Genomic DNA, 15,944 nt, shown 5'->3' on the forward strand with positions numbered 1-15,944 from the left:
TCAGTCTGGACACCCCTCCAGTCAGGCCAAACCCGCTTGGCTTCCCGCTTGGCAGGTCCCCGCATAGACGGCATGGGTGAGTGTGGGATAGGATGGGATGGGATGGGATGGGATGGGATGGGATGGGATGGGATGGGATGGGATGGGATAGGATGGCACCGCTGCGCATGGCTGCGAGTCACAGGGCATCCTGGCACTTTATCTTCTGGAGGGCTCCCTTCTGCCCACACCCCAGCCATCCCAGCGCTATGTCTGTTATACTGTCTGGGCTCACTGTGCCCTGGGCTGGGAACTGGAGCAGGAGTCTGCAAGTTCTGCTATTTTCAGGCTGTATCAGTGTAGCCCTGGAGTATCAGATAGCCCATTTTACAAGCCTCATATTTACCAAACATTCTTTGTAATTTTCAGTTCTCCAATGAAAGTATCAAATACCCTAGAATAGAAAATGGATTTTTTAAACATTCTGGATTAAGGAGCGATATTGAACAGGTATCAAGATCTGGAGGTTACATGCTCAAAAGCACAGTGCTGCCCCCAGAAGAACACCCAGGAGAGGCTGATCCTCTCCCCCACATCTTCTTCCTACCCAGACGTTTCATGACCATTCAAGAAAGGTCTGGGTCAGCACTGGAGGGAGCATTGCTTCTCTGGTGGCCTAAAGAAGACATGTCTTTAAACATGCCTCTAAACACCAGTGTATCAAGACACTAAATGTTATGTAGGAACTGAGAAGCACATCACTTGAACTGAAGTGTGTTTAAAAGACTTTTGCTGTAAAACTGTAACCAGCACAAATGATTGGGTCAGCTCTGAGCGTTCCCAGAAAGGCGTGCTTGTCTCTAGGGTGGCTGCAATTGCACAGTGGTTCCAGGCCGGCATCATGAATCGTTTTCCTTTTCAGTCATCTCAGGGAATGGTGCCAAACCCAGGTATCCTGCGGCAGTACAATAGGTTTGGCTCTGCTCCTTTTGGAACTTTGTGGAGGGATCACATTGGTAATTCACCAGGGTGAGCTACATGTCTCATCAGGAACAGGTTTTCCCATGGGCAGGTGTCTCCACAATGCCCCACTCTCTAGGAATCATGATAAACTTTCTATTATTTTATTTAGATTTAACATTGCAAAAAGTGTGCTGGTTTTTCTAGCTGCTCTGAACAAGAACAAACCAGAGCAGCTGGCTCCATATGGAAGCCATATAACCATATAAAGGACATAATTTGCACCAGCCAGGCAGTAATTCCTAAAAGTTTGTGCTGCCCCTCTCGGTCACTCTGCTTTCATGCAGAGCAGAGCTCTGCATGGAGTTTGTTCCCACCTAGACATATGGGTTATTACTCCCCACAAACCTAGACTGAAGGCAGGTGTAGTCCCAGTTTACACCATATGAGTGTGTCACAGGAGCATGATGGCAGCTGGGAGGAAAGGGGATTCTTCCATGCTCACCCTGCTTGTTATCTCCAGCCCTGAGACCTGGTTTTCACCAGGATTTCTGATTATAGTCACTTTGGGTTTGGACTAGGTTTTCACACTTCTTTTGTCTCAAAAACCACCAACAGCAGGTGCCACTGCTAGTAACTTCTGTCGGTGAGTATACAACAGCTCATCTACATGAGTGAATTGGGGCTTATGGCTCCAAGAGGGAGCTCTATACCCAAAGAGTTTTATTTTCCTATTTTACTCTGCAAGTAAAGGAGTCAAATGGGAGTCACGACTCTCTAATGCAAGAGTTATGATCTCTTTCTTCTTTTTCCAATCTCTTCCCATTTCAGCTACCCAGCGCCTTTGTCTCCTGCTTTTCACCTGCCTGCTGGCCTTGGCAGCATCTCTTCCTGCCTTTGACATAAAAAACTTGCATCTCCTCAATGGCACACTGGATGAAATTATGAATGTTCCCCCAGAGTCCTCCCAGCTCAGTAAGTATACCACTACAACTGTGAGTGGCAAACAAGGTCACATTCAGTCAGATCCTACACAGACCTCCACACCAGCCTAACCCCACTCCTGCAGCATGGAGGAAGGACTAAATACTGCTCTATCTGTGGGCAATGCCAATGCAGTGTAGGCTGTCTTACTAGAACAAGAATCCTCTCAGAGTCATCCTCTGCTTACTGCTTGTCTCTTCTGTCTGGCATGAAGTTCTTCTGCCCATAAGTGAGTCCAATAGTCCAAAGCCCAGAGTTCATGGGATTCCAGGGGAAGGGACAGGTTTGATCTCATTGCCAGCAAGACTAAGCCAAGGGTGTTGTGGGCCATGAGCTCTTCCTTGAAGAACAGAAGCAGTGTTAAAGGTGTTAAGGCAAACAATCACAGTGTGTTTTGAGGACATGGAGAACAGTAGCCACCTCTGGAAAGCACAAGGTCAGCAGAGAACTGAATTCAAGAGAGAACTGAATACAAAGAGGAACTAGGTGAAGTTACTACAAAGAATCTAAACTAGTGTCACTGACGCAGAGCAGTCACCCAGATGATGGCACAGAGTAACCTACAAATACCAGGGTATATTGGAGCAATGAGGAAGCCTCTCAGAAATGCTCCCGGAATAAAACTGGGGGCTGGGGGTGGGACATGACACGACAGAAAGAGCTGGTTCCATTCCAAGGTAGGAGGAAGAATTCTTGGCAGAAAAACACAAGGTTCAAGTGTTTGATGCTGGTTTCACATCAGCCTTCACTTGAAATGGTCAGGTGTCAGGAAACTGCCAACACAGGGAGAACCCATGACTAAGACAAGAGCTTGGACTTCATCAAGAACTGCAAGTCTGAGTAGAGAAAGGACATGCGCTCTGGGCTTCACACTCATCTCTCACCCAGACCACTGGTAGGGTGCTCTGAAAACATGAGTAGCATGAATGCAAGATGGATAAGCAGGGAGGCATGTCAGAGAAGACAGGCTAACATTTAAAAGTCTTGACTTGTGGAAAAGTACTTCCAAGTGGATGGGGAGTGAATACAGAAGGGAGCAGGGGCAGACTGTGGCTTACAAAACAAGCATGAGTGAACAGCTTCATGTGGCTGTAGTAAAAGTAAATACCACAATAGGAAAGTCCTCCAGAACACGTTACATGAGTGTTCCCACTCCACACAGGCTCAGGCCATCCACGTTCATTGGTGGGCTTCGAGACACATTTGGAGAAATTCAAAAGGAAAGGGGTCAAAAATCTTGCAGGCAGACTGTGTCAGTGAAGGTTGAAGAACTGGTTTAGCCCCAAAATCAGAAAACCATGGAGGAGGAAATGGCAGCAATATTACAGTCTGTCTGCAGGAAAAGTATACTCTGGTATACTTTACTTTACTATAGTAAGTACTATTTGCTTTACTAAAGTATACTCTTACTATAGTAAGAGAAGGAATGGACTTATACACAGTGAGAGAGGCTTAAGTTAAACACTTCATAAGGGCAAGGATAGGAAAGCACCAGCTGAGAGTGAAAGCAGGGAGCAGATATTTGAGGATGTCAGAGACCAGCAGCTGCAGGGTTAGGCGCCTCTTTCAGAGAGGGGACAGGAATGTTTTTTGTGATTCCATAAGCTTGTCATTCATTCCTCTGTTTTATAGCCATAAGTGGATACACACAAGATGTCCTTGCAAAAGAATTACCTCTCTTCCAGCAACACCCTTGAAATTCCCTTCTGAGCCACCTGAACAGAGCCCCTCTCCCAGTTCCTGATACCTGCACCAGTTTTCCTGTGTCTGCTCTGATGTTTCTTCCCATTCTAATCCCTCTTCTTCCTGAGTCCCTTCCTAACTAATACTGCACTTTAACAACCGTATCTCCAGTGTTGCCACCAACATTCAGGGTCTTTTCCTCACACAGTGTGCTTCTCACCAAGGAAGCATCTGCCCCATTCTAATACCATGTGAATTTCCTCAAACTATCACTTGGCTGTTATCTGAAATGGTTAAATCTCTCTGGAATTAGGAGCAACAACAGAAAAAAGGGACTATCATCTGTAGATCATGCTCTCACAGCAAGCATTTGACATGTCTACTCTCAACACTTACTCTTGTGTCCTCTGTTCTTGTTAATTCAGATAATGGTGGTGAACATGTTCGACAGGTCAGAGATATCGCCCCTCGCCCACCGGCAGGCCATGGTAAGTCTCTTCTCAAGGAGTACATCTTCCCATAAAGTTTTACCATTCCCAGGAGACCAGAGGCTCATGAGGAGCTCTCAGCCACCTTGGCCCATGTCCTACATGTTCACTGGCTCCTCCCAGGATAAATGTGGATTTTCTGATAGGCTACAGAGGTGCCACAGCTCATAACCTTGGGAGGACTCCATTACCAGCCATGTCCTCGACTCAGTAGTTGATGAGGTCATTTTAGCATGGGGAATTTTCCACCTAAAGATCCAAACTGGAAAGTGATGATTCATTATTGGCCTTTGGGAAGTGGTGATTCGTTATTTTCCTATTTTCACTATACAGTTGATGGAAAGATTGGGTAAGACAGGGACTGACTGTGTTACTGCTCTGACTGAATCAACATTATACCATAGGACCACAAGATATGGCTTTACTGGATAGGAATAGCCAGGAGCAGAGGTACTGGGAGTGGAGCAAGGCCTTTCCCAGAAGCATGTAGGTGCATTCAGCTGTTTGCTGTATAAGGGAACATGGAAAGACCATAATCAAATCAAACAAGTCAGGGAATTTCTAAAGAGCTACTCAGGTAAACCCCAAGAAAACCAATGGATTTGCCCTATTGAGATCACAAGGACTGACAGATGTCTTGATCACACTCTCTCCAGGGTTTCTGAGATTACTATAAAGCTCTAAAACCTCCAGGCTGTATCAGCAAATGGCTTTATAACGCAGGTTTGCATTTTTCTGTGTGGTAATACATCACCTGCATGCTACAGGCAAATCATCACAGCACTGCAAGACAGAATCCAACCTGGACTAGGGTACAATGTGTGCTGGGTGAAGGCAACGTCTGGCTTGGTCTCACCAGGCCAAGACATTTTCACAGTGTGTCCCATCAATTTGAATCCTGCCTTAGGAAGATAGGAAGCCCAACTCTTACACTTATCATTTCAATACTTTGATTTACTCCTGTGAGCACATGGCAGGAACACGGCCCAAGAACGTGTGTGCAATAAGACATAGGCACAAAAGAATTATCAGGTACTTTCAGTGTCTCATTGTGTGGGATTTCATAACCATCTCTGTTTCTTGCCCCAGGCTGGCCCAAGGACTGCAGTGAGATCCCCGCTAGCAGCCGTAGCGGTGTCTACATTATTCAGCCAAAAGGGCTCCACCACCTCGTGGTGTACTGTGAAATGAATGTGACGGGTGGGGGCTGGACAGTCATCCAGAGGAACCAGAAAGACACACCAGTCACCTGGGCTGAGTCCTGGAGCACCTATAAGTACGGCTTTGGGAACGTGCGTAGCGAGTACTGGCTGGGCACCGAGTACATCCATCAGATTGCCAAGCAGAAGGTCTACCAGGTCAGGTTTGTCATCCAGGACTCCACAGACAACACCAATTTCGCAGACTACAACCTCTTCAGTGTGGAAGATGAGTCCCATGGCTACCGGCTGAGGCTGGGCTCCTACACAGGGACGGCGGGGGATGCCATGACCTCAGACAATCCCAAGACCATGCATGACAACATGAAGTTCTCCACAAAGGATCGTGATCAGGACACTTATAGTAAGAACTGTGCCTACAGCTATGAGGGTGGGTGGTGGTACTCGGCGTGTTATTCTGTACGGCTGAATTTCAAGGGCGGCATGACATGGGGCAGCCTGTGCAAAGGGAACTGCAAATCCTCCCTTATCCTTATCAAACCAGCTCCATATTGTTAGTGCTTCTTCCCCCTCCTGTCCACACTGGACACTCTGCAAAGGCTCTGTGTGGCCAAAGAGCTTGAGCCTTTCTGGAGCAGAGAGGGGAGCCCAAGGGTAGTAGGGTTTTAGTCAGATGTCACTTTCCATTTCCCCTCTTTGAGTGCAGGCTCCCTCTCTGCTCAGCTCTTTTCCCCTGTGCTTGCCAATGATTCCTTGTTATTATGTTCATAATCAAGAATAAAAAAATCACTCGTGAAATTTGTGAATCCATATGCACCTTCCCTGCGGGAGGAAAACACTTAGCCCTTGAATGGCTTTTCATCAGAGTTTCTTAGCTGCCTCCAGAATTCATAGCAAGCAAAAAAGATACATGCCACAAATTTCCATGTACTCTGCACCTCTCTGTAGCATCTGGTAAAGCATCCCAATAAATTTGCTTGAGGTCATTCTCCATTAATGAACGTCTGTTCTGTATCTCTGATGTGCTCCTACTGAGACCCGAGAAATCCCATGTCAGGTGCTAGGACTGGGGTCTTGGGGCTACTCACACTGAGACCTGGGATCTGCACAGGAGGGATCAGAAGGGACCTGTCACATGGGAGAACTCTTCCTAAATCATCACCATGTCACAATCCAAGAACAAAAGCTGTGGCAATGTGCTGGCACCAAGGTTCCGCTCCTGCTGGAAGGCTGCGTGTGTCAGGATTTGTCACTACCTGTCTGTCTGCACAGTCATGCTTTTATCCTGCAGAAACATGATGTGAAAGTCATCAGTAGGTCTGCTGTGACTACGAAGCATTAAACTTAAATGGAAGAGAAGTAGGTTAGATGTTAGGAAGCACTTGAATTAGGAGACACTCCAGTGAGGGAAGAGCTCATTACAGGAATGAGCTCACTGTACCCGGGTTTCTGAGACCAATTTAGACAAACCCTTGCTAAGAAAGGTGCAGACAGAGCTGATGCTGTGAGGCTGCAAGACAAGGCTCCTTCAGGTTCTCCATCCCACAATGCTGTGGCACCACTGGGACAGACTGTTTGAGAAGCACTTTCACCTCCACAAATAATTTCCGGCTTTGTCTTGGGGCAGCACAGCAATAGCAGTGAGTTCCACTTACAGGACTGACAGCTAAGGGAAAACCCAGCCCTTGCCTGCGGCTGCAGAGCCCAGTGCCCGCCAGGAACCACCCAGAAAAGTTTGAGAAATTAGAAAATACTGAAAGAAGTGAGCAATGGAGAATCTCCAAACCAGAAATTAGCTTACGCTGCTCCAGAGAACTGTCCTCAGCACAGACGGGCCACCTGCACCTGGGGGGGGTCTGAGGAAGAAGAGAGCTCAGGGCTACTTCTACTGAAAGCAGCTCTTGGGTGAAGAAGGCTGCAGTCGCTCTCCTGAGAGCCTCCAGCACCAAGCACTGAGCCCCCCCAAACCAGAGCACAGAGGACTGTGGGGGGCTTCACTTCAGGGCATGCTCTCATGGCCGAGATTGTGGGGGTCTTTTGTGTGTGTATGGTTGGACTCGGTGATCTCAGAGGTCCTTTCCAACCATGAAGATTCTGTGATTCTGTGACTGGTGGGCCCTTGGAGTACAGCCCATGCCTGCCTTCCAATGGGCACCACAGCACAAGGCGGGGGGGGGCACAGGGCAGCTCCATGACGGACTTGACATTGGCTGGAAGAGAAGTACAAGATGCTCCACCAGAAGGTGGAGGATGCCTGTCAGGAAAGTGCCTCCACCCCACCCCTGGTGCTCCCAGAGTGGATTTGGCTTTCAAAGCCAGCAAGCTCAATGACATCAGGTGACACTGGGCAGACTGTGAAATGACACTGCTGCTGCTCCTGGGTCTCTGGGGTTTCCAAGCAACTGGCAGATTGGAGTTGCATTTGCACTGCTGGACTAAGGAGGAAACGATTCTTGTCCCAGCAGTGCAGTCTTCTGCTAGGGCTCTCCAAGGCAGTGGAGAGACACAGGCCAGGAGATGCAGTAGCACTTCCTAAAATATCCTCACAGTACAACAGGGCTGGACCACCAGCCCAAGAGGACAGGCTTAGCGTGTCTCTGAATTGCTGTCTTGTCCCTCCACCACAGCACGTTCCAGTGTACAGACAGGTTCTCATCTCTCCTACAACAGCACCAGCTCCACGCAGCTCCTTATTCCGAGCTACCCATCCAAATGCTCCCTAAATCCTGCTGGGCTCTTGGTCACCCAACAGCAGTGACCTCCAGCCCCCAGCGGCTCCTTAGCAGTTTCCCTTCACTCGGGTCCAGCAGCCAGTGTTGGTTTGAGGTGACACCTGAAGTCAAGCAGTGGTCATTAAATGCCATCTCCCACCAGAGATTTGCTCCATGGAAATGTCCTGGGGAGGCCAGAGCAGTCCCTGCTCCAGTGGTGCTCCCTGCAGCTGTGGTTTTTCACTAAGGTAAAACTTCCCCAGGAAGCAACCCTCCCCCTTCACACGAGCTCCTGGTTTGCTTTTCCCCAGCTTCTCCAGCCCATCTTTTAGTTAAAGAGTAAGATCTTTCCTGTGAGGGTGGCAGAGCCCTGGAAGAGGCTGCCCAGAGAGGTGGTGGAGTCTCCATCTCTGGAGACATTCAGACCCGCCTGGACACGTTCCTGTGCAACCTGCTCTGGGTGACCCTGCTCTGGCAGGGGGTTGGATCTCCAGAGGTCCCTGCCAATCCCATATCATTCTGTGATTCCGTGATTCTGTGATCAGGGCACAGATACGATGAGAGTTTCCCAGCCTCCAGCACAGAGATGTCCTGAAGCAGAGCTTATAGTTCTCATGCAAGTGTCTTTTTCTTTTAGCTGTCCGAATTTAGCAAACATTTAGTCACCACAACACGCTGCAGCCAGCAGTTCCCCGGCACAAGTGGGGCAGCGCTCCCACCTCTCCTTTCCCTAAGGGACGAAGAGGACCTGCCCGAAGCCGGTAGTCTCGGGCTGCCTCATTGCTCTCTGTCCGCTCTCCTGAGCCGATGGGTACAGCGTTGCCAGGATCTCCGCAGGGTGCCCAAGCGCGGTGCTCTGAAGTACAGCATGAGGCCAATGCAGCGACAAGCGGGATGCACACAGTGCGGTACAGCGCGATACACGCAAGGAGGTGCGGGATGCCCGGCGCGGGGAGCGGTGCCGGCGGCGCGGTGCAAAAGCGCAGCGCCTTCTGCTCAGCTGCGGCTCCTTTAAGCCCGGCGGGGGCGGCGGGCACGGGGCGGCGCGCGGCGGGGGCGGGCGCGGCGGGGGTGCGCGGCTCCGGCGGCGGCGGCGAGGGGTCTCGGCGCGCCCCGGCCCGTACCCATGTCCCGGCCCCCGGCGCCGCCCGGCTCCCCGCGCCGCTTCGGGGCGCTCAGCACCGCGCAGCTCCGCGCCCTGCTGCAGGACGAGCCCCGGCTGCAGCGCGCCGCCCGCCTCAGCAGGAAGGTACGGGTGGGGAAGGGCGGGGGAGTCCGGGGGCGGGGGAGGAGGGGAGGGGAGGGGAGGGGAGTCTGCGGGCGGCCGGCGGAGCGGAGCCGTTGCAGCGCTCGCCACCAGCGCGGCTTTCGCGCTGCTCGGGATGGAGCCGCCGGCAGCCCGGGCAGCGGGCGCTGCGGGGCCGGGCATCACCCGCCGGACCCCGACACCGCTGCCCGCTGGTTTTCCCGTGATACCTGACATCCCGCCCGCCGAGCCCGGGGGTGTGGGGGAGCGGCAGGACCCCCCGGCTGGGTGGGGTGGACGTGGGGAAACCTCAGCTTGGGCGTCCTGGCCGGCGGCTGCCCGGGGGCTCCTGGTGCTGCTCGGGGTTTCAGCAGCCGTCGCCCGCCAAGCAGCCTCGGGCCACCAAAACCCAGAGCAGGGCCACTGCCGCTGCCCCCGCTGCTCTCACTGCTCCGAGATCCAGGGGAGGCTGGGAGGCGCCGGCCCCTCGCCCTGCCCTCCGGGCCTGGTTTCGTTCCCTGCAGCTGGGCCGAGCCCCGAGTGCTCCCCAGCTCCAGTGGTTCCTGGTGCTCCCCTGCGGGAACGGGACCGGGTTATTCTGAAATCATTCTCAGCCTGATTTTAGTATCTTTCCCCGGGGCCTCTCAAAAGCGCAGCCTGGCGCCACGCTCTGCTTCCCACTCCGCATGGGCAGAAGATGTGTGTGCAGCCAGAGTGAGTGTGTGTGTGTCTCTCTCCTGATGTCCGTGTTCACTAACGAGTCCTTTCCTCTGCAAAGGGGGCTGGGTAACCAGCTGTGAGGTTTGCCACATTTTCAGGGTAAGCTGCCCTGTGCAGTGGGTAGCCCAGGTCCAGCCGCATCCCTGCTGAGAAACACCCCCTTTCCAGGCAGAGAAGAGAGATGGGGACAGTGCAGGGGGAGAGGGTTTGCCCCTAGATGGAGATGGAACCCCTCCCAGCAGGCTGCCAGCTCTCACTGGTTCTACCCATTTTTCCCAGTGCTGACATACCCCACCTCCCTTGTTTCCTGTTCCCACAGTTTCAGAGTCTGCAGCTGGAGCGGGAGATGTGCTTGGCTTCAAACTGCACCCTGGCCAGGGTGAACCTGTCCCTGCGCCCGCGGCTGGAGGATGGGAAGGCTTCCCTAGCCATCAAGTACCAGGAGCTGCGGGAGATCCGAGAGGCATGTTGGGACAAGCAGCAGCGCCTGGGTGAGTGGTGCGCAGCTGATGAAACAAGGCAGAGCCCGGCAAGGCCAGAGCAACCCACATTAATACAAGGGCCTGGGTGGGCTCAGCACCCTTGAACCTGCCACAAGGAAATGGCCCAGCCATGATCAGGAGCGGTGGGGGGTAATGCTGCCTGTGACATAGCCAGCCCTCAGCTGGGACCAGTGCCATGGTAGGATGCAGGCCTTGGTGTGCAGGTGGCTCCAGGGATGTGTTTGGGGGTTTGTTTGAGGGTGGAGAGAGCTGATGCTTGGGGATGAGAAAGACTGCAACCCCAGCAGTGGGGGCATCCGGGGGAAGGTCTGTTGGCAGCCCGGTCCCATCCTGACACAGATGCGTACCTGGAGAAGTGGAGCCCGCAGAGTGCCCTGGGCCACCTCCAAGCCAAGCTTGATGCCTCCGAGGCAGAGTCAGAGGTGAGTCAGGCAAGACCCCGGTGCTGCCAAGCCTTCCTCAACTGGCCCTTGCAATGCTCTCCACGGCCTCCTGGCATGCCAGGCCCTGGAGAAGAGGCGGGGGGGGGGCTCAGCCATCTGTGCTCCCTCTGTGGTCCCATGGCTCTCTTGGCTTGATGCTGTCCCACTGCCTGTCCCACAGGCACAGATAGAGCAGTTCCTGGCCCGGGACCTGCCCCTCGATTCCTTTCTGGATTCCTTCTGCCAGAGCCGCACACACTCCTACGTCTGCCGGACACAGCTGGAGAAACTGCAGGAGCTGCTGCAGAAGGGCCAGGTGGGCAGGGTCCCTGTGGGCCCTGTGGGGCACCCAGGTGCCCTGGCTAGCCCAGCACAAGTCTGCCTTGCCCCATTACGGAGTGGAGTAGCCCCCAAAGTCTTTGATCTCTCTTACGGCTTTGTGCCCGCCTTTCTCATCCCCTCGGAGGCCGTTGTGCCTTTTGCCATGCCAGCTGTGACTCCCAGACACCATCTCCCAGCCCTGGGACACCAGCCATCATCTCCCTGCTCTGAAATCTCCAGCCTGCGCTCACCCCTGTGCCTCATCAGACACGTCCCCCTGCTCAGCCCCCAGCCCTTCCGCAGGCAGCAGCGGCTGCGACACCAGAAGCAAGAGTCTCCGCACCGGTAACAGGGTAGGGACAAGGGATGTCCCTGCTCCTGGCCCTGTGCATCCACAGGGGCTGTGCAGGAATGCCCTGGCCAGGGAGCATGGGGGGGTGATTGTGTGGTGCAGGCTCAGCTCCAAGGGGCTGTGGTGGCTCTCAGACAGGCACAGGGGTGGCTGCTCACAGGGGGGTGGAGATGCTTGGCCAGGGGTGGGATGGGGCAAGTGCTGTGACAGCAGGTCCTGCGCCCAGGGAGCTGCTGGGTGAGGAGGTCTCTGCATTCACAGCAAGAGGGACAGTGACAGGAGGTGGGGGTGTGTTGTTTGTCGGGATGTTAGTGGGCTCAATTGGGTGGTAGATAGCAGGGAAGAGGGCCCAGGAGCACTGGGTGCCACGTGATTTCTAAATAAAGGCTCTTTTCCATTCCCTGTGTTACCCCTTGACTCTGGCTATGAACAGAGGGATGGGACAGGCAGGGAGGAGGTGGTTGTGGGGGAACACTTGCCAGACTTGGAGGCGACTGGCAGTCAAGGAGGGTCTTCCAGCCTGGGAAGCTCCCAGGTGTTGCACCTACACTTGGCTCAGCCCATCAAACCCCTGGGGAAGGCGGGAGCCCCTGCAAGTGGGGCAAAGAGCCCAGAGAGGGTGAGTTTCCCCCCAGGCAGGTACCAGGGACTGTCTCCCAGCAGTTTGGCCCCACATATGGTGAAGACTTCTGGTAACCAGAGATGTCTCGTGATTATATTCCACAGCCAGCCAGGCTCTGAATGTCACTGAATTTCACTCAATTTTTTAGAGTCGGAAAGGACCATAAAGATCATCTAGTCCAACTCCCCTGCCGAAGCAGGATTGCCCAGGGTGTGTGAGGCTCACTCAAGGTTCCACAGCAACAGGTCTCATCAGCCTCTGTGCAGCCCTACAGTGTTTTTAGTACCTGTTTCCCATCCACTCTTTTGCACTTAACCCTAAGTTCAGCCACCACTGGAAAGGGCAGCAGGAGGCCTGAGCTCACCCTGTTTCACCCTGGGCTCCTCTATTGCTTTCCTTAATTTCACGCAATGGATGATGAGACAAGGCTGGACGATATAGCCCTAGTTCCTCCAGCCGTAGCCCCTGAAGTACTTGTTCCCTGCTCTGGGATGTCTTTTGTCCTGCTTCTAGCTTTTGATTTGGTTTCAGACTCCTGTCATACTTTCAGCCCAGTCTGGTGGTAGCATTTTTTTATTCTTTCTCAGCTGGCTGCCCAGCCTGCGGCTTGGAACTGTTATGTAGACTGCTTAGAAATCATCCAAAGCAGCAAGGGGCCCTGGCTCTGGCTACAAAGTACCCCAAAATATAGACCATCGGCTTGCAGTGTCTGATCACCCCTCCACCACTGACAGTACCCCACCCTTACTCCAAACTCCAGCCCTGTCTTTGGGACTGGGGCCACTCATACAGTATAACCAATTAAAACAGGTTTAAGACTAGGATAAATTTGGGATCAGCTACTGTGGCTCTATCTGCAGGTGAGGAGATGGTAGTCACTGGAAACCCCAAAGGGTTTCACAGAGTACCTTCTCTGCTGGGTCCCATCAGGCTTGGTTTGGGCTCAGCCTGTCAATGAAAGGTGCCAAGACACACCTGATTGCCAGTCAGGCTCTGTGGCTTGGCATATCCCAGGAGGAAGGACAGGCAACCATGGCGCAAGACCTTGGTTGGATTCCTGTACCAGCCATGCAGGGCTAACCTAACCAGGGAAATAAGGGGACCAAGCAGGAGCACTTAGGAGGCCAGTTAGTTTGTGTAGGACCATCTGTGCTGTGTCTGGAAGGGGTTGTGATGCACAGGCAACCCTGTCCTACCCAGTGTCTTGGGGTCCCCCAGACAGTTTTCCTGACTACCCCAAGGGCTGTACTGGATGCTGTGTGAGACGACTGTGGGTGCAGCATGGAGAAGTGGGCCCAAAAGCTATGAGGGCTCTGAGCATGCACACACAAGGAGTGGTAAGCATAGGCTTCTCCCTGGGGACCTGGTTGCCCACCTGGGAGAGGACGGACACCTTAGCACTTGGCTCAGGAGGAAAGGACCCCAAGATGATGCCATCATGGCAATAGCTTTTCATCCATAGGAGCCCTGCAGTACCCCATGGCACCTGCCTGGCTCAGGTATGAGTGGGCAGGCCCTGGCAGCCCCCATGGACCTGTTGGGCTGGCCACCATCCCACTTCAGCCAAGGTCCTTTAACCACTGGGAAGCTGCCAAGCAAGGTGAGCCCCTGCCCTGGGGAAGTTCCTCCAACACTGGAGTTGGTCCTGTTCAGTAGTGGACAGGACTCTGGTGGGCGGCCAGACCCCCCCAGTTGCAGTGGCCCTGGTGGGGAATGTACATGCAGCATTAGTGCACCCTGCACCTCTGGGGAACGTGGCAGCAGTGGGTATCTGCCTCGTTGCTCCCAGAGTGTGCCTCATTGTACGGGCAGGCCTGGGCTGGGGACAAAGTCCCACACAGGGCACAAAACAGGGACACTGGTAACAGCCAGGAGCTGGCAGCAGCACAGGGTGATCCCTCTGTGCCCCTCCTTGCCTGCATGCACAGTGGCACTCCCTGCCTACACCAAGTGCTGCAGGCCCCGAAGGGCCACATCGAGGAGAGGGCAATGTACCCCCCGCTCACCCCAGCGGAAGCACTGCCACCCAGTGTGCACCTGCATTCGTTTCTGCACTGGGCCAGGCAGCAGCCTGGGGCCAGCTCAGCCCCTCTGCCAGCTGATGAGCAGCTAAACCCAGGAAGGGCAGGCAGGAAGCTGGCCCTGCCAGCCTGGTGGCCTCCCCGGCTCCCCCAGGTCTGGATTTTCAGAAGCCAGGCTGGGTAAAGCAGCAGCCCCCAGCCCAGGAGGGACATGACATCTGTGAGAGAAGGGATGTCGTGTCCCCCCCCCAGCATGGGCAGCCTCCGGTAGACCCTTTGAGCCACAGCCCCAGGTCGGCAGGGCATGCAGAACCCCAGGCTGGGGCCAGCCAGTGAGGGATCATGCCAGGGTGCCCCAGCTGGCCCCCCACCGTGCACTGCACAGGCAGCAGGGCTGTTAACCAAGAAAACTCTATTAACAGTTAACTCTATTAACAGAGATGTCGCCGCAGGGGATGCTGTTGAAGGGAGTGAGAGCTGCCCTGCCATGGGTGCTGCCAACCGTGTGGCCCTTCCCTGGGTGGGGGCAGAGCTACCACAGCCCAGCAGCAGCAGGACTGGGGTGCAGAGCTCTGTCCACATATGCCAGGGCAGGTGAGGGCTGGGGCTGTCCCCTCACCCTCATCCCTGCCACGCCAGCCCCTCTTGCAGGAGGGGGGAATGACGGCTACCCCTCCAGCGCTGCTCAGGATCCTGCTCACCCAGGCTGTAGCTCCTTGTCTCTGCCCCTCATGCCCCCAGCCCAGCTGGTACCTCCAAAGATGTGCTCAGGAGCCAGGGGTAACCCCTTCCTTCCAAAAGAGCAGCCCAGCTTCTCCAGACAGAGAGAAGAAGCCCTAATGAAGCACCGAGACCCCCCACCCGCAGGCTGCACCACCCAGCAGTCAAGGTGAGCAGCTCAGCACTCCAAGCCTGTGGTTACGGGGACATCAGCCCACGAGAATGGGCTGGGGAATGGGGCCTGCACTGAGCTTGCAAGGCCTCAGGACTGGGGCTGTCAGTCCTCATCCAGGCTTCCCTCAGCTCGCCTGGAGCTTTTGTAGTTTGTAACAGCATCTAATTACCAAGTGGCCACCCCACGAGGATTGCACTCACCTGGCTAAAGGAAAACCCCAAGAAATGCAGTTTCTCCTGGCATCTCTCCATCAAGGAAACAACTAGGGAAAGTCAAGAACATGACGACAGTATTGACACATAAAGACAAAGGGGTAGAAACCTGGCATGCTGGGAGCTGGCAGTCAATCTCTGCATTTGGACTAGCTCCAGCCACTTTGTGCCTGAGCTCCTGAAGTTCCTCCTGGAACAGAGGAGCATTCAGGCCTGACCGGAGCAAAGGTGATGCTGGGGTTCTCCAGTACATATACATTGTACCAACCCAACAAATGACAGACTGGATGCCTCTCCATACCCCACATGCCATGCTTCCCCGCCTCAGACCAAACTCAGCAGCAAAACTAAACGCTGCCCAAACTCAGCAGCAAAACTGAACACTGCCTGCAGCACACGAGCGCAGAGAGCGCAATGACCACAGAGGGTACATCACAAGTGCACAGCAACCCCCGTGTGTCAGAGGCAGCACAGAACAGGGCTCCAGCAGGCAGGAGTGAAGTCCCCGGTGGTGTAGGCAAGCTATTCTACCCACACCCCACTGACTGCAGGCAGCACACCCACCCTTCCCAGCATGGCCTCGGGGAAACAGGACCCCCATCCCTACCCTCTTCCTCAACCTGCTGCAGTCACTATGTGAAACACCAGCCTGTCCCTCACCCTCC

At 54.1% G+C, this 15,944-nt stretch overlaps 2 protein-coding genes across 2 annotated transcripts; both read left to right on the plus strand.

The window, feature by feature from the left end:
• Positions 1 to 72: 72 nt before the first annotated feature.
• Positions 73 to 5,812, plus strand: LOC141473395 (fibrinogen-like protein 1-like protein). The gene is made up of 4 exons (XM_074160869.1): positions 73 to 76; positions 1,771 to 1,914; positions 4,032 to 4,094; positions 5,184 to 5,812. The coding sequence occupies exons 1-4, from the start codon at positions 73 to 75 to the stop codon at positions 5,810 to 5,812; spliced, it is 840 nt and encodes a 279-aa protein (XP_074016970.1).
• Positions 5,813 to 9,033: 3,221 nt separating this feature from the next.
• VPS37D (VPS37D subunit of ESCRT-I) lies at positions 9,034 to 11,929 on the plus strand. Its single transcript, XM_074160794.1, has 4 exons — positions 9,034 to 9,214; positions 10,251 to 10,422; positions 10,774 to 10,856; positions 11,038 to 11,929. The coding sequence occupies exons 1-4, from the start codon at positions 9,092 to 9,094 to the stop codon at positions 11,524 to 11,526; spliced, it is 867 nt and encodes a 288-aa protein (XP_074016895.1). The 5' UTR covers positions 9,034 to 9,091; the 3' UTR covers positions 11,527 to 11,929.
• Positions 11,930 to 15,944: the final 4,015 nt, after the last annotated feature.

Source organism: Numenius arquata, chromosome 18 (genome assembly GCF_964106895.1).
Source record: "Numenius arquata chromosome 18, bNumArq3.hap1.1, whole genome shotgun sequence".
Classification (NCBI taxonomy): Eukaryota; Metazoa; Chordata; class Aves; order Charadriiformes; family Scolopacidae; genus Numenius; species Numenius arquata.

What these genes read in the sequence shown, in the direction of transcription:
- LOC141473395 (XM_074160869.1), top strand. An exon ending in CCCAGAGTCCTCCCAGCTCA is followed by an intron (nt 1,915 to 4,031) that starts GTAAGTATACCA and finishes TTGTTAATTCAG; the next exon opens with ATAATGGTGGTGAACATGTT. An exon ending in TCGCCCACCGGCAGGCCATG is followed by an intron (nt 4,095 to 5,183) that starts GTAAGTCTCTTC and finishes TTCTTGCCCCAG; the next exon opens with GCTGGCCCAAGGACTGCAGT.
- VPS37D (XM_074160794.1), top strand. Translation starts at nt 9,092, where the DNA reads ATGTCCCGGCCCCCGGCGCCGCCCGGCTCCCCGCGCCGCTTCGGGGCG. An exon ending in CCGCCCGCCTCAGCAGGAAG is followed by an intron (nt 9,215 to 10,250) that starts GTACGGGTGGGG and finishes CTGTTCCCACAG; the next exon opens with TTTCAGAGTCTGCAGCTGGA. An exon ending in GGACAAGCAGCAGCGCCTGG is followed by an intron (nt 10,423 to 10,773) that starts GTGAGTGGTGCG and finishes ATCCTGACACAG; the next exon opens with ATGCGTACCTGGAGAAGTGG.